A 21121-nucleotide genomic window follows, 5' to 3' on the forward strand; every position below is an offset into this window, starting at 1 on the left:
TGCTCAGCCTATTTCTGGTCTCTTGGGTGAGCTTGGGCATATAATTTCACCTCCCCGGGCCTCAGTTTCCCTTGCTGTAAAACAGGGACCTCTTTTTAAAGCGTTTGGCGCTCCACCGATGAAAGGAGCTGGGTGGAGTGGTTGTTTAAAAGCCGGGGCAAGCAAACAAACATGCCGTATGATCTTATTGAATTCTCTATGGTGCGGGAAGCGTTTTTCTTCTTCTGAGCCTTTCCATGGGAGGGCTTTCATTCTTCCTGGCTTTGCTAATGAGATTTAGAAGCACTTTTTTTGCATTTCAGAGTGAGGCTCACGTCAAAGGCTTGAAAATAACTGATTGATCACCTTTGATTTTAGTGTGCCTGGACTCTGCCTCCGGCAGCCCGGAGTCTCTTCAGATGTATTATCAGGCAGAGTGTTCTAATGAGAGGATGTACACAAAGGGGGTTGATACAGTTTGATTGTATTCGACAAAATCCCAAGAGCGCTGCCTAGAAAACCAAACTGGCCTCACCGTCAGTCCCAGCTAATCACCCAGACAGCCCCACTGGAGACTGGAGCAAAGCAGAGCCGGGCCCTGCAGCCCACACTGCAAAATGGAAGCCGAGCAGTTGGCAGAGACAGCTGGAAATCAATTCCATACATAAAGGGACCTTTTGGCTGAGCCTCACACGCTGTCCAAGTGCCACCCAGCCCGGCTGCCTTCCAGTTGCATCCTTGATGCCCCTCCCATGCCCGGGGTAATGCCACTGGGCTGTGTGCCTGGGAACATTCCCTGGCCCCTGCTGCACCCCAAGTGCAAGCCACAGGATCGCTGGGTAAGCACGGGCAAGGCCTCGAGCTCCGACAATAACCGAGAAGAGAACAGAGGAGACAGTGAAAAGGAAACCGGAGCTTGCCCCGCCGGGCAGAGGACTGTGCTTAAGGGAGCATCCTGGGTGCTCAGAGATTGGGCAGCTCGAATTTGCTCTAGCTGCACTGAGAGGAGGCAGGAAACAGGTGTATTTGGGGTTCCTGTGCGCAGCAATCAGGTCTCCTCCATCCCCCTCCTCGCGTGTCCATTCTTCGGAACAATTCGCTTGGCTCGCCCGCTGCCTCATTCAGGCTCGCTCTCTGGCCAGCTCCCCCCCAAGGTCTGTAATTGTTTAGGAACGTGCCACTCTCTTCGGTGCCCTGCAGACGAGAGTTTGCGGTTGCAGAAGCCGTGGCTTGATCCTGCACCTGAGCCAAATCTGCCACGGACCAAAGCTGTTCCTAGCGCACAGCCTGGAGAACTCGCAGGCCGACCTGATCCACGGCCCACTGGCGTCGGCGGGAATCTTTCCCTTGACACCAGATGACCCCGCTTCAGATCCTGAAAGCTGATGAGGCCTCTGAGACAAGGGAACCCTCCACAAGGCACTGGAGTTCGGGAGCAGCTGCCCTAGCAGTCCCATACCACTACCTCTGTGGTGACGGTATCTGAGGAACCCACCACTCCTGCCCCAGCTCCTCTCCTGGCCACGGGGGCGTGCTGAGCTGAGCCCCACAGGGGACAGGCCTGTGGGGCAGAGGAGGTGTGGACCCCTGGCCTAAAGGGGGAAGAGAAGAGGAATGTGTATCCCCGGGGGAATGGGGAGATCCCAGAAGATGCCTGAGGAGGAAGTGGGTCCACCAGCCACCTCTGAGGAAGCCAAGGGTTGCAGCAAGTGCAGGCTTATTGGGAGCGTGGTTATGGGGTGAGCGAGGGCAACAGGGCGGGATGGAGAGGTGGGTCACTAGCCATGACTGCTAGGGCAGGAAGGATTTTGTGGGGTGGGAGGGTTGCAGGCTAAGCGTTGGGGGGGGGGGCCAAGCAGAGCTGAATGCAAACTCCAGCCTTGCATGGCTCTCCTGTGGCCGGCATCTGGCCCGCAGGGTGCAGGGCAGACCGGTGCGGTGGGCGCTCCCTGGTGCCACGCTGGGGTCTGCACACAGGCCAGGGAGGCTGCGTTCTGTTGGACAGCGGGGGATGGAAAAACAGGCCTGTTGTCCCTAAACTGAACACACAAAGAAAAGGTCCGACCAAAGCCAAGCTGCCTTTGCCTTACCTGTCTTAGCTGCTTTGTCAGGGGTTGAAACATAAATGATCAAGTGTTTTAAACATGGAGGCTTCACCGTCAGTCCCAAGATGGGATTTTCCAAAGCATGTACTTTAACCCCTAGGCCATGCTGCCTCTCACCCTGGCGAGGCGCATGCCCGCTGCAGGAAGAGAGCTGTCCCATATCCCAATCTGCATCCAAAGAGCACTAAAAGAAAGGAAAGCAGGCGGTGGGATGGAGGGGGGAGAAATGACTGCAGGAAAAGCCAAACGCAGCAAACAGGAATCAGGCACTCGACCTCCTTTGCTGGGAACTGCCTTTTCTGCACCCACTGTTGCTATTTCGGCTGTGACCATGTGATGGGGAGATGAGAGCCCTTTGGCGTTCAATGTTAATGGGGAATGGCCCAGCCAAAACCTCATTCAGTGTCTTCTCCACCAGCTCGCCATCCAGGATTGCTCAGCCGGGCCTGACCGCAGAGGGTCAGATTTAATGAGGGTGTCTCCGAAGTGGGTGGACGGAAATTAACATACTGCGAAGCAGAGGGAAGGCTATAGAGCGCCTAGGGCTGCCCTCGGTGCCAGCAGAGAACGGGGCTTCTACCAGCCATGGTGTGACTCATCAGAACAAACGAGCCAGGTAATTACTGGTGAAGAAAGAATCCCTTCTTCGCAGACTCCAAATGCCAGCAGTGACTCAGCAGAGACGGCAAGAATTCCAGGCGGAGGATTGAGTGTCAAGTGAGACTTCTTGCAACTCGACAGCTGGGACAACCTGCCAGGGGACAGTAACTCCACACGTACGTTGTCCATGCGGGTTTTCCAACACCCTGATTGTCTGCGTGTTGTTCTGTTTCCTTTTCCCTTTCTGGTGCACGCTGGGTCTGTCAGCCCGCCGGCTAATCCGCCCACTGGCATGTCAGAAGATGGTTCTCCCCCTTGCAACATTCCTTCACAACCTGCAAACGCGCCTGGCCTGTTCTTTGCCAAGGACTGTTTGCTGTGGTTGTTGACAAAGCCGGTTCATCAAACCCCAAACTGTGGAAACATCCGTTTGGACGAGCCTTGTGCGTGGCCAGGATATCGGACCCAGGCTGGGATTTCTGGTGAAGGAGCACGTGAGTCTAGGTTGGCCCGGATAGGGCTTTCCCCTGGGATACAGGAGATCCAGGTTCAAATCCCTGCTCTGGCTGGCTCGGCACAGGAATTGTACCCTGGGGGCTCTCTCTGAGGCCTATCTTCCTGGGAGCTGTGGGTGTTTGGAAGGAAGACGGCTCTGCTTGCGTTAGCACCTAGAAAGAACTCCCGCTAGGTGCCTGTGGGACTGTCCTGGGCTGGCGGGGGAGCCCATGGTATTGGAGCCGCACGGCTGTAGTTAGAAGCCAGCACAAGCTGAGCGAGTGTGTGTACGGCTGCCTACAGTGGGAATTGCACCGCACAGCTGCTCTAGAGACAGACCCTGCGATGTCAGAGCCCTGTGAGCTGGAACACACCGGCCCCTTGGAGTAACAATCCACAGCCGGAGCTTGGGTTAACAACAGGACTTCGTTCCCAGGGTCAGCCAGTCACTCTGGGCCGGAGCCAAAGCCGTTGCAAGGGGCGACTGCCGAGGAAGTGAGGGGCACCTTGCAGAATCGGGCCCTCCATAGAAATCCAAGGCTCTTCTCAAGGAGCCGGTTTTTAAAGCCTTCCCTGTGAACCGCTCCTGTCCCGAAAACAAACCAAACAGGAGTCTGGTACCTGGAGAAGTCTGTGTGCTTCTGCTCAGGGCTGCCCCAGGGCTAATTAGCACCAGCGCTGTTCTCATTTTGCCCACGCTGCTTGGCATCTTGCTAGGTCTCCACCTGCTTGTGGCCTGGGGGTCAGCCCATGGAAGCTGACTGGAAGCCTGGGGATAATTAGGATGTACAATTATAAGGGGTTTTCAGAGAGGAGAAAATAATAGACACGGCCCGAAAGCAGCGTTTCGCCTCACGGCCAGAACATGCAGACGAAGGGGGAGCCGCTATGACACAGCGACATTCACAGACGCTGGGCAATACGCCAGTGCGAGCACGCTGGGCCGGACGCATGCTGCAAACCGCGCGCCTTAGCAAAGTTAGCTGGACACACACACAAAGGCGTCCACCACGCAATGCTCCGAGATGCTGGCAAAGCAAAACACAGCCATGTTGAGAAGGGGGGGAAAACACCCAGACCAACCTTCCCTCCCCCTGATTTTTCTTTCAGTGCCTGGCTATGCCCATGCCCTGCTGCAAAATTGTATTGTGCAGGAATGGACGGGCTAGTTGGCTGCACTATTAGATGCCTTGGGGCCAGGAGGAGTGGTGAGCCGGATTCTCTCCCTCCTTTGTCACGCCAAATATTGGCCCTAGCAGTGCCATGGGCTGGGTGGGATCTGGGATGGGCTCTCAGCTCTGGTCTATTCGGTGCAGGAAGGGAAAGCCAATATTGGTCCATGTTATTTCTCTCCCCTTCTGACTTCCGTGAGTTTCATTATGGAATTAAATTAATTCATACAAAAAAAGGAGCCAAAGCTAAACACACAGACCCATAGTTCTGAGCTCAGGAAATCTCTCCAATTTGGGCTAAACCATTACGGGCCAGAGCCTTACTCTGGTATCCCCCCAGTGCTAGAACTGGAGTGACACTGGATTCTGCCAGCTGGGAATTTGTCCCACTGGCATCCACGGAGGAACATCAATTTCCATACCAGCTGGAGATCTTGCCCATTGAATGGGTGTTTGGCTTCTGATCCCTCCTCGATGGACTTATAACTTTCTGGCAACTGAAGTATTTCTTCCAAAAGCTGCTCTGAAAATAGACCCCCAGCGTGGCTCCCTAGCAAGTTACTGTGTCTGTTGCAAGCCAGGGTGTTAATCTCTAGCACCCCACTTTCCCATGCCATGTGTGGCACCTGCTACAGAGCAGTGAAAGTCCCGAAGGAACCAGGAAGCATCCTGAGACTTTCACAGCACAGTGGCGAGGTCTACGTGGGTCAGGACTACACAGCAATCCATTGTGGTGCAGCTTCACACCCGGGTGTAACGTGCTGCGTGGGCAATGCCACTCTCTACATGAGAGAAATCGCAGGGGGAAATATTTTTAGTGTGTGAACTTCTGATTTGTAAGGATCCTGAATCATAGTTTAGGTGAGAGCCACATAATTATCTGCCCAAAGAAAGCTGGAAGAGTTTGAAATGGTTCATGAGCAAAATGGCAATTATTCTTTCGTCACGAGGAGGGGAGACACAGATGGGACCAGAGAACACCAAATTAATATATTAACTCATTTAATCTGAGCATATTGAGCACTTTCCCCCCATCCAGGCCCACAGGGTTTATTTTAATTTTATTACCTGTCAAGTAAATTGCACCGGGTGACAGCAGCCGATTGTGAGACACGCTTGTATAAGAAACAAACAAGCGGAATGTCAAGCAAATCTTTCTGAATCTATATAATTGGTTGTTTGTTCAAGGACAATCGCTGAGTATCGTTTAAATGGAAAGGTGCCTGATGAGTATTCAAATCGTTTTGCAGCTGAAGCGAAACTGACATGTTTTTCCACTACCTGCGGAAGCTGTTATTCACCTGGGGAAGCTGAGTCAATTTCGCTAGATGCAAAACCAAATTTTTAGCTCTTGTAAGCGTCGCATTTTCACTCCGCCCCCTCCTCTCGAATGCACGTGTTTCAGGGCAGATGGAAGTAGAGGTCAGCGCTGAAACCCAGATGGCACTGTCAATTTCTTTCCATCTGAGCAGTACCCATGCCGTCGCCAGAACTCGTAATTGCCACAGGAAGATCTTTGCAGGAGCAGCGGTCACACTGGGTTTGCGTCTGCTGCCAATCTAAAGCATGTCTTAAATAACCTGAAACAGAAGATCCAATAGAAAACCGTCCCGGAATCATCCCGTGCTTTCATGTAGTTTCTGCTTGTATTACAAAACAGCAGTTTGTGGTGGTGGTGGAGGTGGGAACCAAGGCAAACTAGGCTGTGTGAGGTGAGCGGAGCCATCGGTACCTTGTGGGTAACAACGCCGGCCCCCTTTGGGAACTGCACTGAGATGTGCTGGTGGAAAGCTCTGGACAGGAGCTCCTCGCGTGATGAGGAGGGGCCAACACCCCTTAAGAGGGGTAGTGCAGGGTTAGCATGCGGAAGGGAGCTAGAATTCCCTGGCTGAGCAGTCAGCCCCGACTAGACAACAGGCAGCTCCTTCTTGTCCTTTTCAGTAGCCCTCATCCTGTTGCATGGCCCAACGGCACGTTCTTAGCAAAGCACTTCAGTGTGTTTAATTCCCATTGCAGCCGGCGGGACTTCCCCATGTGCCTGTAGTCAATGCACACGCCTAAACTCTTTGCTGACGTCACACTGAAGTGTATCAGGATCACATCAGGTCCAGGAGGCAGCGTGTCCATCCCAGCAACCAGGGCCCTGTGTTTGCCCACTCTAGCGCGCACGCCGCAGGCCGTGCTGCCTGACACAAGCAGCATTTCCCACCCAGTCCGGCAGACGTGCCGTGCAGAGGCTCACGGCGCTCCCTCGGCCTGGAGACTGCGCGGCCCAGCATGAGGATGCTCCGTGGCTAATCGCATGCCCGCATCTGGGGAAGCGCAGACAGGCGTGTATGAGCCGCGACATCCAGGGCTCCCAGCTTTGGGAGCCGTCCCCACGCCGATCTGTGGGCTGAACTTGCAATGTGAGCCCTGCAGAGCCTTCCTCTTGGCCCTCTGCGCAGGGTGAATGCCACCCTCCGGCTAGGGATTCAGACGGGCAGCAGCACACGATGGAAACAGCGCTGCGGGAGAGGCCTGCTTTCTCAGGCTCCTGGCACGTGGAAGGACAGACGCGTTGGAGGCTACCACAAGGCACCCTTGGAATCTCTCCAGTTTCCTTGCACGGTCACCAACCCACACCCCGCTCGGGAACAGAGAACTCCGGAATAGCGCGTGGAACCAGTTCGCCCCCTCTGAGCGCTGAGGTCCAATTCGCAACCACGGGGGAGAAAGGGATTTCAGTCAAACGGCGCGCAGAGGGAGGTACCTGTTTGATGGTGGTTATCTAACATGTGTCAGCGAGCAGCAGCCCAAGGAGAGGAATGCACTGAAAATGTCACATGCTGGGTTATTCTCAACCACGCTGAGGACATTTCAATACAAGGGGCATCAGTCAGCAGATGACAGCTGCAAGAGAAGCAAATTCTCTACCGCTCCTCCAGAGAACCGGAGAAAGGCATCAATAGCCTTGCAGGGAATGAAGCCAGAAGAGAGCCCAGGTCAATCACCGCAAGACTTCGCACAGCACGGCCTCTCACTTTACTCAGGGGATGATCCCTTTGAAGCCAATCAGAGGACTCAAAGCCCACGCTTAAGTACCTTCCCCAGCCAGGGCTACAATGGGATTTTGTGGAGTAAAGGCGAATTTCATGGGCCGCTCCTCTGAACGCAGGCTCTCGGCTAAGTATTTGCAGGGGTGGGCCTGACTGAACCGGGCAGGAAATGGTTTTTCCAACCCCTGATCATTTCTGAGAGATCACAAACACTTTTCCCAGCCCAGCGTGGGATGGGCATGTCTGTGATCAGAAAATCTGGGAGCAAAGGGAAATATTGGTTCATGTCAAGCAAAACATTTACTTGGATTTCAACCCTTCATTTCGTGAGCGTAAATATCTAACCACACAGGCTGGTTTTGAGGCGAAAGGCCACAGTTGTTTGGTTTTGAAAATAGCAAAAGGTTTTGAAAGGGATTTGCAAACAAACAAACAAACAACCTTTTCAAACTGAAAATTGCATGGTGGGCCACCCTTTCCCATGACAAGCTTCCGTTTCCATGGCATTTTTTGATCAAAAAAAAAGTCCAAAACTTCCCAACTGGCTTTAACCTTGAGTCATGTGGGTCAATGGCCTCGTGGTTTGTTTCTTTTTCTTGCTTGCAGTTCACAAGAGCCAACGCAGCTTCTGCCCCCAAACGTGTTTCTAGGCTGTGTCTTGTGCCGTTAAATCATCAGTCTGCAAGTCCAGGGAGCCCTGCCCAGAGAAGATCTTGCTGTTACCTTGATCTGTGCTGGCTGAGAAGGTGCCAGAACTAACCCACATGATGGTGACCAGGATAGTCGTCCACAGGGAAAGGAGGGCTGGTTACAGACATGAGGCACAGATTTCAGAAAGCGATGGCGGAGGTCCGTGGGAGAAACAGGTGCGCTGCACCTTGAAAAATCAGGCCCATGTTGGTGGGGGAAAGTTATTTCATTAGCTCCAGTTGGCGAGGTCAGACACCCGGGTGTTCAAGCCCTGCTGGAGTCCCTTGGCTACGGGTGATTAATTTGGCTGTTCTGCTTTCCCCCCATTTTCCTTGATTTAAGAAGGGTGTATTCGAGAGAGACACAAGATCCTTAAAAACGGGCTTTAGAGGGCGGGGTGGGGCAGCATAATCCACCTGCAAGGGGATGGTCTACGACAAAGCATGGGGTGGTATTTTGTCAGCCAGTCGTCTCTTCTAGCATCACGTTCAAATCTGAACCTTTGTCTCCAGTGTGGGGAGAATGATGCATCCCTTCCTTTGGAAAGCGCATTGAGATACAAAGGAACGGCTCATTACCGAACCTTTAAATTCTTCTCCTTCGGTTGGCGAGGCATAGCCTGGGCGTGCTCCAGGGCTATCCAGGGCTGGGTGTGGGCTAGTAGCAAGAGTTCATTTAAAGCAACCCTTGGTCTTTCTTGAGTGCAAAAAAATGAGTTGCTTACTCTGCTGTGCCCCACTGGTGGACATTCCTTCTGCGCCCATCGTTCGGCACACAAAGGCAGGAAAATGCTGCCATTGGCCCCTCACCTAACTGGGGAATAATTTGTCTTAAATAACCTTTCCATGAAATGTCACTGGATTTGAATGGGGGATATTAGAGTGCTGCTTAGCATCAAATGGAGGTAAAATAATGAGACGAATGTCCCCGACACACACATCAAACAGGGCTGGCGTCTGCAATTAATTGGATTTTAAGGAAAGCGGTGCTTTAATCTACCGTATTAATCTTGGGAATCTGTCACTCTGAAACTTCACGGGGAGGGGGAGGGAAGGCAGGAAAACTTTTCTTCAAGAGAAAATGTTGAGGAGTTTCTTGATGAGACCTGCCAGGCTTTGGTGCCAAAGCGTTTGGAAGAGAATGCAGATGAATTGTTGGTATTACAGCAAATGATGCTGGCTTTATGTAATGGGAGCCATAAAAAGAGCAAATCATGCAAAGTGCATCTGCAGTGGGCCTATTCAACAGCCCAGTACTAATGATACCAGGAAAATACCAAGCACTTTGCGCCACTCTAATCCTTTGATCTCTCTGAAATCCCATGTAATTTTCTTTTCAAAAACACTTATTCTTGCAAAGTGTTTTGCTGGCCTTTACAGAGGTTCAGGCTAGTTAGTCACCCTGTGAATCTGCTGTGTCCAATTTCATCTTAATTCCATTCAGGGCTTTAATTAGAACGTGGGCAAGAGGGAACAAAGGGAAGCGGACGCATTCAGAGTAGGCAGACAGGTCGGTCCAGAGAAAATCCAAACCTCCCCTCAGCTCCTCTTCATCAGTTCAGCTACACTGCGATGAAGGGGAGCGTCAGGGGGCTTTGGGTGTGGACATAACTGCTGGTACCAACGAGCTTTTCTCTAATGCCCCCGTCAGCTCAAAGCCACTAAGCTTTGAAGTTACAGAAACAGCTGAAAATGCCCTGAGAAATGTAACGGCTCTCGGGGAATCAGGAGGGAGGCGATAGAAATTATTCCTGGAAGTGGGTCAAAGGCAGATCTTGAAAGCCACGACCCTTCTAGACTTAGGCCGGTTTCTGAGAGGCAAGGAACGGGGCCACATCTGTTCTACTGAGGTCACCCCTCTGCTTCCAGTCAGGTTTTCTCTGCAATTCTAGTGCCACCTGGCCCCAGATTAGAACATGAAGGCCTGGTCTCCATTTACCATTGAGGCTGGCCTGGCTGCTTTGGTCAAGAGTATGAAAAATCCACACTCCTGAGCATCACAGCTGGCCGACCTAGCCCCGTGTGCAGGTCCGCAGATGTTTTGGGACCATTGGTTGGGGCAGTGGCATCACTGCACCCACAGAAGGATCCCGTCAGTCACTGCAGGTTGTATCTGCACCCCAGGGTTAGGTATTGCCTGTAGCGTAGACAGCCCAAAGTCTTCCAGTCCTTTCCAGCTATCCAGAACCTTGGCCAAACTCTGCTCCCAGAGCTAAAGCTTCCTTGATTGCAGTGGGTTCAGTGTTTGGGTTTGGCCACCTGGAGATGCTCAGGGCTTGTCTTCAGGTACCATCAACATAGCCCCGTCTACGGGAGAGCTAGGTCAGTGGGTTATTCACACCCCCGAGCAAAGCAGTTATATTCAAAGTACAGGCTGATAGTGCAGACCTCAAGAAGGTTAATCCAATTTGTCCAAAGGTGTGAATTGAAAGGGAATTACTTCAACTGTTAAACCCCTGTTGGATGCTCCGCGGGATTAAAGTTTTCTGCATTCAGTGTAGCTTAAATTCCCTTCCAAAGTGAATTAAACAAACCTAAATGTAGAGCCCTGTGAATACTGCACAGGGACATCCACCCAGGCATTTAATGCCGCTTCACTAATCCACTTCAAAAGTGAATTTGGATTAACTCCCCTGTGCCCTTGGGCTAACCTTGAGCGTGGTGGAGAACGCCACCCACGGCTTTGGAAGATTCAAACCCACATTTGCGTTGGCCTGGTGCCGAACACGAGCAGGGGTGGGACAGGCAGTGTGGAAGAGGGCTGCTTTGAACAGGACGCTCCTGTTCCTGGTGTAGGGAGCAGAGGGCTGCTAAGAATCACACTGGTGTTGCAGCAGCGCGAGGCGCGGTTCTGTTCCCGTGGGCTCCTTGGCCAAGCTGACATTTGGAAGCCGGCTCCTCTTTCAAGGCTCATGATTATTTCATAGCGTGTGCTGCGGTGAGCTGGGATCCTTGTCAGAGCAAATGTCAGGGTCTGATGGGCCTCCTCCCCTGGCCCGCAGCTCTGTTCACCAGGTGTCTGACAGTGTGTTCTTTCCCCCTGCAGTACGGGATCAAGAAGAAGGAAGAGAGAGAAGCCGAGGCGCAGGCCGCACTGGAAGCCAATGCCGAGGGAAGTCTGACGCGCCCAAAGAAAGCCATACCCCCCGGCTGCGGAGATGAGGAGGAGGAGGAAGAGGAGAGCATCCTAGATACAGTCATCAAATATCTACCTGGCCCTCTTCAAGACATGTTCAAGAAGTAGCGGCTGCGGCCTGTGAGACTGTCATGAACAGTAAAGCAATGGATTGCTCATGTCTCAAATGAGAGTCTACAATCTTGCCACACATCACACCCCCCACACCCTCTTCCCCCACTCAAACCCCCCTCCCCGGCCTCTCCCTGGCCCCCTGAGATGCCATCCATTCCTCGTGTGTACATAGTCACATCCAGTAGACGCCTCTGAATGGGGTAAGGAGCCGCAGTCTACACAACTTTTATTATAAGCCATAGTACTATGTATGTTAAACAAGGCAACTGTACATTAAACAGAGCAAAGGAAAAGCTTCCTGTTTGTTTCCATCCAAAGCAGACTGGAGGGTTCACTAACCGTGAGCAGTGGCTTCTTTTATTTTCCTTAATTAGTGTCATAGTTTTAATATGCTAGTTGATTGTTCATTGCTGGGTACATCTCTTGTACCAAGAGATGCCTCCCTCTCCCCCGGAAACAGACCCTTTTCCGTCCGAGTCCATCACCCTCATGGAGAAGAGATCATTTGGAAAGTGAACCATGCGCCACCCCTGGCGCAGAGCTATGGAAGATCCAAGGCTTCCGCACCAGGGGTGGATGGTAGAAACCAGCCGCCTTAGATTCTAAGCAAGAGTCTTGTTGCTTTGGGAATAGCCATACTAGGAGGGTCGTGTGGCCGGTGCGGTCATGAGGGCTAGGCCAGACGTCGGGAGTGTCGGGGGGCAGCACTTCCCAACCCAGGGGCCTGAGGAGCCCAGCATGGATGCCTGGACTCCCCAACCTTTCTCTTTTGGCGGAGACCCCCAATGCCATAGTCAGTCCTGCTGTGTCCCACGAATGGAATTCCAGCGCCAGCATGTGTTGTGGCCATACACTGTTCCCCCAGGGGGCGCCAGAGAGCAGGGCCAAGAGGCAGGAACTGATCCCCAGTTTGACTCCCAGTTCTGACTCTGCTTCTCTCTGTGCCCTTGGGCAAGTCACTTAACCTCTCTGTCTCAGTCCCCCCTACATCTGGACACTGGAGATTATAATAGTTACCTACCTCACAGGGCTGTTGTGAGGGTCAATGGGTGAATGCTTGTACAGTGCAGCACAGGAGCTAGGTATTGTTAGAACATGGTGCCATCATTGGGTACATAGGCATTTACCCTGTGATGGGAAAGCGGGACCAAGACTCTCCTAGCATCACAATTAAAAACACCTTGAACTCAGATGGCATTAGAACATCTCCCAACCTAGGGGTGTCAGTGCCGAGGGACTGTGCCAGATGACACAGTGACCCCAGATGCTGCTGCTTTGCTACCGCAGTGAGTACGTGTTACAGTCTGATTTGTTGCACAGTTCATACCATCTGCTCTGCTGTTTGGAGAGCTGACCTTCGGATTCTGGGATTCTCTCAGCCCAGAGTCGCTTCGGGTTCTGGCCAGTAGGGCAGCATCTTGGTCTCCTGAGAAAAGAAACCATCTCAGGAGACTCCAAACAAGCGGATCATTTGCCTGGCAGAATTGCACGACTGCATGTCCAGGCTGTTATTCATTCTTTCAAACATACTTAGAAGTAAATATCCAAATAGCACGGATGGCTTAGGGGAAAATATCCCATGGATGCAGATTGCTGAGTTACGTATGCCTGGGATTACATTAGCAGAACAGCCCGTTCATCAGCAGCCATGTGGCAGGAGCAGTGCAAAGTCAGCTTTGGAGTTAGAGGATGCTTTGCTGTTGACTTCAGTGGAACGGTGGGCCAACGTGTTGTGATCTGAATCCTCAGTTCTGAATTTTAATTTTTCTTGAGCTCGGTTAAAAACTCAGGGTCAGATTCTTTGCTGGTGTAGACAGATGACGCTTCCCTGCAGTGAACAGAGCTACCCGCATTGAGTACCAGTAAAGAATGCGGTCCTGACAGTCCATAGATAGCATCTGAGCAATCCCATTTGCTCTAGTGACACTATTAATGTGCTTAAAGTTAGGCACATACTTAAGAAGCTTTCTGAATTGGGATCCTAATTAGATTCTCCGAGGCCAGGCAGGAGCAATCTGTGCTGGATTTAAGTCGGGGAGGTGGCAGAGGGCTGTTTGTGCTGTCCCTTGTACATTGCCTGTAGATTCACCCATTCCAACTACCACAGGCTGTCAGCTCCCTGCGAGGGATGGACCAGAGTGCCCAAACCTAGAGCACAGGCTGAAGGATATTTGCTGTCCAGAGACTTCTCTAGAGCTGAGCTGGGTTTAGAAAAACTAGCCCCAAGAAAGTCGTGTGCTGGGGGCGGACCAGCCTCCCCAGGGCAAAGGCGGAATGTCGGGACATCTGACGATAGCATCGGTCTTTGGGGCCCTCGCTTTCACGAAAGAGAGATGGCTCCCCCTAAGACTTCCTTCCATAGCCCACGTCATTTCTTGTCCTTGTGCCTGGGGCTGACACCAGAGCAGTCTTTCCTAAGAAGGGCACTCCGTGCTCCCTTGCCAGATCTACCGTGGGCACATTTCTCTCCATTTCAAGTCTAAAAATCCTTCCTTGTCTTTAACCTGGGAGCTGGTTTTGAAGTTCTTTTTGTGGGGTATTCATCTGGGCCTGTCTGGAGGCCAATTCTTCCATCCCTTGGTAACACCGGATACTTTTTACTACTCTTATTCATTTCAGAGACATGGCTCCGAGCCGGGGGAACTGGGCACGTCATGTGAGGAGTAGGTGCCTCACTGCCATCAGGAAGGGTGCACAAAACCAGCGGCTGTTGCTCCTGCTTTAGCCATGACTCGGCTGCGGGCTATCAGCAATGCTTTGCCTTCCTCACCATGCGAACCCTATTCCCGCAACACAAGCGGTGCCTGCGGTCTGGTGGATCCTTTGCTCTGGGTTTCTCAGGGCCTGCCTTGCAGAGACACCATGCACTGCTCTGTGCCGCCGCAGGGACTTCGCCAGTCGCTGGTTTCACCAAACTGGTCCCAGCTGTTCCCTGATCGCATCCTGGAGTAGCTAGAGCAGACGCCTCGGCTGCAGGGTCTCGCTGCTCATGAGCAAGTGGGGCTGCGCCGAGCCAGACAGGCGGGTTTGTTTGGTCAAAGTTCCTTCCTGTGCTTTTCATGTGGCCTGTTAGGAGAGGGATCTACATAAAAACACGGGGCCTTTCTGGCTCAGGCAAGTGTTTCCATTGGCCCCAGCAGGCTGGGAAGGAGAGATGGGAGAGCCGTTTGTCTAGCAACATTCACCACAGCTGTTTTTGGCGCCATTGCAGGGTTTCCCAGCTCACTCCGGCTGTAGCCAATATCCCTCTCACCTCAGCTCTCACAGCCTGGTCTGGTCCTTCTGCCATAAGCTCAACAAGAGAGTTTCCTTTGCCAGGGGCTTCCGTGGGAGTCGATCTGAGCTTGCCCTTTTCCCATGCTCATTCTTTCTGCCTGTGAATTATGCACAGGTCAGCCCCTACTGGAGAGAAAAGCAGGACACACTGGCCAGACTCACCTCAATTTACTCGTTTGGACCTTGACTAAGTTACAGGCCTAGCTCAGAGGGTTTCTTCAGCTCCAAAGTGCCTCGCCGGCTTTGAATGAAGTTGCAATGGGCACTCCCCCCCCCCCCTCCTGTCCCGAATTGGACAATCATCCCTCCACTAACTTGCACGGTGCATGAACGTGAGGAGCACTGTAAAAACGCCACACGCTCAGTCCGACGTCAAAGCACTTAAACAAGACCAAAGAGAAACATGGTTCATTGTTTGGATTCTGAATATCTCTTTGTCTTCCCATGCCATGGTTTTAGTTGCATCACCAATAGGTTCAATCTCAGGAAAATGAGGTCTTCTGTTTTTGATTGGTTTTTATTTACACAGAAAGGTGGGCAGCCATTTTTTTTGCCAGTCTTTCTCCTCCATAACGCCAGGGCCTTTCTGTTTAATAAAAAAAATCAAGAAGTCTCCACTTAGTGGAAGGCAACTAATTGAGTTTGACATTGACCTTCACGGACTCACATCTATCTTTAGAGAAAGCCATATGAAATCAGACTGCAATATTAATTATGAATGCTACTCTGTGTTTAAAAAAAAAAAGAGACTAGATCATGTGCTAAATCACTTTGGCGTTTCTCTGTCTATGTTTCCAGTATCGTACGTTACCCTCGTTTCTCCCCGTCCCCGTCCCTGCGTCAAAGAAGAACCATACCAATGCTGCTGGCCCCATCTTTTTGACAAGCTTACCGCACTAGCGTAACTGTTGTTAGCAATCAACTCTTGTGACCTGAATGTAATGTCCTATGTATCTGAAATGTGTCCGTATCTGTTTTACTCTGTTACCAAGATAATGTTTTCCATGTGCTGAGTCAGTAAAATATTTCAGTAACTGTCCTCTAAAAAAAATGCTTGTTTTCATACACACACACATGCACATACACACAGAGGCAAAACTCTTAACTAGATGGTGCATTTTTCTAATAGAAATGCTCCCAATTGTCTCCATGCATGCAGTACCTTCCAAGCAGCCAGAAGATGATTTAAAGTAGAGACTTTGTGAATGTAAATTTCATTTGTAATTTGCCTGCTACCTTTTTCTGCATGCCATGGATAAGTGATATGATGTTCTTTTAAAATGGAATCACAGCCAATAAACAAAAAAAAAATAAAGTGATTTCATACATTTTTGTAATGCTTTCATATTACATCCCCACCTTGCTGTCCCCGGAGATGAAAATTCACTAGTACATATGCAAATGAAATTGTAGTGGAGCAATTTAGAAGCCTGCACATACAGGAAAACAACAGAGGGATGTTATTTTTTTTTCACTTGGCGAAACTTCACCAAGACAATGTGACACCCACTGGCAATGAAGCCTAACTCATAACCATGTCTGTGTTATTGCAAATTAGTTTTCCTTGGTTAAAACAGAAAAGATTTCCCTGTGAAAGATGGAGGCTCAAAACTCAAAGCTACCTGAGCAGACGTGAAGCTTTAATCAGCGAGCAAGATGTGCTACTTCGAAATCGCACAGACTGTTTCTGTGAATCCAGTTCTTGCATTTATACAATGTGTCAGGTTGTTGAAAACCCTTTTGCATAGACTCCAAAGACCCAATTCTCCTCTTAGTTATGCTGGTTCAAATCAGAAGCAACACAACTGAAGTCAGTGGAGACATGGGGTGTAAAAACTGCATGGGGGAAATCAAAATCCGGCCCTAACATATTCAAGCCTTATTTTTTCCCACGGAAAATATTTCCTTCGGGAGCATAGAGCAGGTGAGGGCTTGTCTGCCAGTTAGTGAAGAGTAAGAAGCACCATGATTGAGTATTGGATACCAGCTTAACCTTCTTGTTAGTCTATGCGGCATGTTCAGTGACTACAAATATCTCCTTTATATCATGTATGTCTACCATGAGGCTACCAAGCCAAAGCCCAGAGGAGACTTTTCATGGCTCAACAGCCTTTGATCAGCCCTTGGACTTGCTGTCTGTAGGAGTTAAGCCTCATGCCGGGAGGAAAAAGATCCCTCTTCCCCATCACCACCAAACGCCCCTTGCCTGGAAGGGCGGTAATATCTCTGCAGCCGAGGGAGCAGCAGGCTGTTGAGGGAGACATCTAGACTTGCAGAGCACTGAATGGGTTTGACACACTGCCCTGTTGCGGACAGGAACACGCTCTGTTGTGACACAAAGCGCCCGCCACCGAGTGTCCAGCACTGGTATGGTTTTCAGCAGGCAGTTACCCAGAGCGTTCACCCTGCGGTACCTCTCCGGCAGTGAAGTCAGAGGCTAAGGCACATGTTTACACCTCTTGCATGGCCCCTCCCCTCTCTGGGCCTGTTCCCCTCTGAAGGGCCACGCTTTCCGACAGGGCCTGTGTCGCTCACGACAGCTAAGGGTTGGGTTGTTAGCTGCCCCTAGCCTAAAAGTTATATCCCCATCAGGCATAAAGCACCAGGCATGGGACCTTCCAGGAATAAGAGAACGAAATTAAACCGACGGCAGTGAGCAGTCCAACCCCCTGAAAACCTCCGCCCAGCGGTTAGACGCCTTGCTTTTTATTTGTGCTTTTAAGTAGCAATATTGCTGGGCATTCGCTGCTTCCTGCAGCCCAGGGAATAATACCAGTCATTCACGAGTTGTCCTGTTTTAGTAGCTGAGGCTGGATTGTTGATGAATTTGGGCCTCCGACATGATTTGCTCCCTGAAATGTGCATTAATTCTGACAGTGGAATAAGTGTGGGTTTAGAAAGCAGACCACCAACCGAGCCTCTATAGGAATGTTACACGATCTAGAAATAAACAAACAGAATACCCTCGGCAGGCTGATAGGCACCATTAACCAGGGAAAGAAAGAACTATGTGCCTTGAATCAATAGCACTGGTTTAAAACAAACACACACTCTCACGTGGGTTTAAACCACAGTCAGCAAAAGCTGCTATTTTGCTCAAGGCTGAATTGTGCCGAGCGGCTTCCTCTTTGCCGGGTTCCTGCCTACCGCACCTTGAAGAATGGCGTGGGGTTAGAAATGTAGGTAGCGCCGTGATTTATGCACCTGCAGAGTGTCGCACATCCGTTCCGGGGTGCGAGCGGACAACCTTGTGCGCACGCAGCTGGCTCGCAGCCCGGCCAGGATGGCTTGCAAACCAATCCAGCTGAGGGGCACGAAATAACCAAGCCACTGCGTTTCTCAAGGGCGCGGGAAGGTTGCAAGCAGAATATTAATGTATTATAAGGCTGCCTTTACTTTACTCTCCATTACAGCTGTCTGCAGCATTACCCCGGTAGGGCTAGGAGAACCTATCAACATGCAGCTTGTAATAACGTGATTTTAAAAAGGGCCCGGTCCCTGTATGTACTGCCCAGAGATGTTCATTTATGAAGTTTTTCCAACGTTGGCAGCTTGGGATTTTCCTTCTCGTCACATTCCAGGGCTTGTGCGAGGAGAAAGGGGGGTACAAATCCAGTGCCCCCCACGCATTAGAGGCAGAGAATGAGGCCAGGTTGAACTGGATGGCATAGGAACAGTGGCGGGTGCCCATTCAGGCACGCAATGACCCTACCACAGGGTGGTACTGCTGAAGGCTTTTGCTGCGAGCGCTGGCACTACAGGGAAAGAGGCTGCGGGGGAAACTGCCCCCGACTGCACCACCTTAGCTGGACGCCCCCAGGTGGGGCGCTGCACGAGGGGGGTCTAACGTCTGAGTCTAACGTCCTCCTCCTGCCCCAGGGAGGGCTGAAAACACAGCGCGCGCCCCTGGGCAGGGCTCAGCGTGGCAGAGCGCTCTGCTGGCCTGGCCTGCCGCCTGCCCGTCTCCGCTGCCACCTGTTCAGCACAGGGCTTTGGGGACACATCACCCCGGCGTGGGGCAGGGATACCGGGCCCTGGCACGCATGCGGGGCTGCTGTCGCCAGGGCTCCTCCAGAGAGAGGCCTCCGGCCCAAGGCGCTTGGGTGGCTGAAGAACAGAATAGGCCCCGAAAGCAGAACAGTGCCCATGACCCAGCAGGATTCTATCTGGGGGGAGCAGGAATGAGGGGCCGAGGGTGGGGGGGGCTCCAGGTTGGGGGGGCTCAGGGCAGGGGCAGGAGGGGCTTGCTCAGCAGTGTAGTGGGGGGGGGCACTACAGCAGCTTTCTGCCTCTCCTGGCACCGCCCTGCCCTGGAAGCAGCCAGGAGAAGGCCTGGCTCCTGACAGAGACACGAGCAGCTGTGCACTCTGCTCTTGCCCGCAGGCACCCCCCAGCTCCTATTGGCTGGGAATTGGGCAATGGGAGCGTGGCACCAGTGTCAGGGTGGGGGCAGAGCCCTGAGCCCCGTGGTCCCCCACCTAGGAACCAGACCTGCTGCCAGCTGCTTCCGGGATGCAGCAGGGCCCGCAGGGCCAGGCCAGGCCGGCAGTTGCTTCGGTGCCCCCACCGGTCACGGGTCCCTGCAGCGCGGTGACCCAGGACCTGGCATGGAGCGCCCCAGTGCTGGGCCGCGACCAGCAGTCTGACACCCACCGAGCCAGATGCTCACTGCAGCCCCATCTGACCTTGGCATCGGAGGTTTCCCAGTTACCATTGTGCTAGAGACTGCACAGTCGGGGTGAAATACTCAGTAGCCAGCATCGAACCAGACCTGGACAAAATCACTGTGAACATTAAAATATTTTTGCCAGTGGCCAAAATAATTGTGTGTAGGCTCTAAGTTGCTTTTCCCTAGAGCTCGAGTCTAATTGTGCCATTTCTCCAAGGCATGTTTAACAAATGCTGACATCATTAAATTACATAATGGTTGAAACTCGGTTCATGTGGTTGAGTAAAGACGGCTTAATTGGCTTTTTTTAAAATTATATTTGCCTCGGTGATGGATTTCCATTAGAAAATCATCTTGTATTTGCAGGAAGATCTTAAACCCCGGTATTTTTAGACTGACTCATTTTCAATCAATCATATTAATGGGGCTGCCAGAGGACAGCAGCATAAACAGGGAGAGAAGCCCAGCAGAAATGGGATGTATTGACGGGACTCTAAGTATTCGATACGCTCCACAATGTAGGACGTGTCCAGTGGGTTGGCAATGGAAGGGTGTTTTTTCAAGAAGGAAAGAAAACGTTGGTTTGCTTTGAAATGGCTCACGGGCATGTTCGGTTTTGCTTTTCTAAAAGGAAATCAAAAGGGAAGCAACGTCCATTTTCACTTCCGCAAAGGGCACATTTTCTGAGGGGGAAAAGTCATTTTTCCCAGCTGTACTGGAATACCGAATCCGGCAGGGCCAGGTTTGAGTTTCTACGTTCCGACGGTCCAGGCGTCATTGGCGCACGGCTGTAACCTGAGCAGCCCCACCTCTCACACAGAGATGCTTTCTTCCCTTGGGTAGTGGTTTGAGATCACTCACCACAACACAGCATAAAGGAACTAGGGTTGGGGAGGGAGAGTGGGGGGAGGCGGCCGCTTAAAAGTCCTTTGCAGCCACTGGGAGTCTGAGGACAACGGACCGATTGCCTTTGACTTTGAACAGCTTAGCCAGATTTCCAGAAGCCCCGAGCACATGACGTCCCCCTGGCCTGCTGTGCCCGGGGGAACGCTCGGCTCCAGTTGTGAGGGCGGAGGTTTTCTGAGAATGGGGCGCACGCTGCATCGGGAGCGTGCCAGGTGCTCTGCAGCCATCTTGTCCCTGTTTGGCTGCAGAGCATGGTGGGGTTCTTCACTAGGTTTACGCATGGCCACGCCACAATCCCCGCTTCCTTGGGAAGAACTATTTCTTCATCAGTCGCCTCCTGGAAACAGCCGTGACACCGAGCGAATGGAGCAGAGCATGAGCCCTAGTGTCTCCCCTGGGCTCGGAGGTGGCCTCTGAGGTTTGGCAAACCACATAATCGATTTCTTCTTAGACAAGAGGGCGGCTCAGCCCGGCCTTGCTAGCAACCCGCGGACGTGGCAGGCCCAGGGCGCACGCTCCTTTCCGAGCTATGCCTCTGACTGCTTGGTCTACAGCCCTGGCGTTTGCTTCCTCATGCAGCCCGGGAAAGACTTTGGTCCCAGGCCCGGGGAGAATGAGGCTTTTGGGGGAACGTTCCAGTTGGTTGTCATGTCATTTCGTTGCAGGGCAGGGAAGCCGCCTGTCTGAAAGACGTGGCTGCAATTTCTACAGCGGCCCAGAGGATTTGCAGGTCAAGTAAATGGGAAGGAAGCCGCCAAATCTCCGGAGCTGCTATGAACACAGCCTAGTAGCATCCTCTGTGGATACTGCTACTAATTTGCCACCCCCCCCTTACTCCTCCTTTATCCATTCATTGCTCAGGTAAAGAGAAACGCTTTGCCGTGAGTTTCTAATCCCCGTCTCCCTGGGACCCTGTCGTGTGCCTGCACACCTTTCGGGCCA

General features: G+C 51.9%; 1 protein-coding gene across 3 annotated transcripts in view; it reads left to right on the forward strand.

Moving 5' to 3' along the window:
- CPLX1 (complexin 1) overlaps positions 1-21121 on the forward strand; it is a 137293-nt gene that overhangs the window by 114773 nt on the left and 1399 nt on the right. Inside the window, exon 4 of one of the 3 annotated variants that reach the window (XM_075931284.2) lies at positions 11125-15932. The exons of the other annotated variants lie outside the window; for them this stretch is intronic. Coding sequence (XP_075787399.1) covers positions 11125-11322 — 198 coding nt within the window. The 3' untranslated portion in view covers positions 11323-15932. Of the gene's footprint in view, positions 1-11124; positions 15933-21121 lie in introns of those variants that run through there. 3 annotated transcript variants of the gene reach the window in all.

Source organism: Pelodiscus sinensis, chromosome 6, assembly GCF_052426305.1.
Source record: "Pelodiscus sinensis isolate ZL-2025 chromosome 6, ASM5242630v1, whole genome shotgun sequence".
Taxonomy (NCBI): Eukaryota; Metazoa; Chordata; order Testudines; family Trionychidae; genus Pelodiscus; species Pelodiscus sinensis.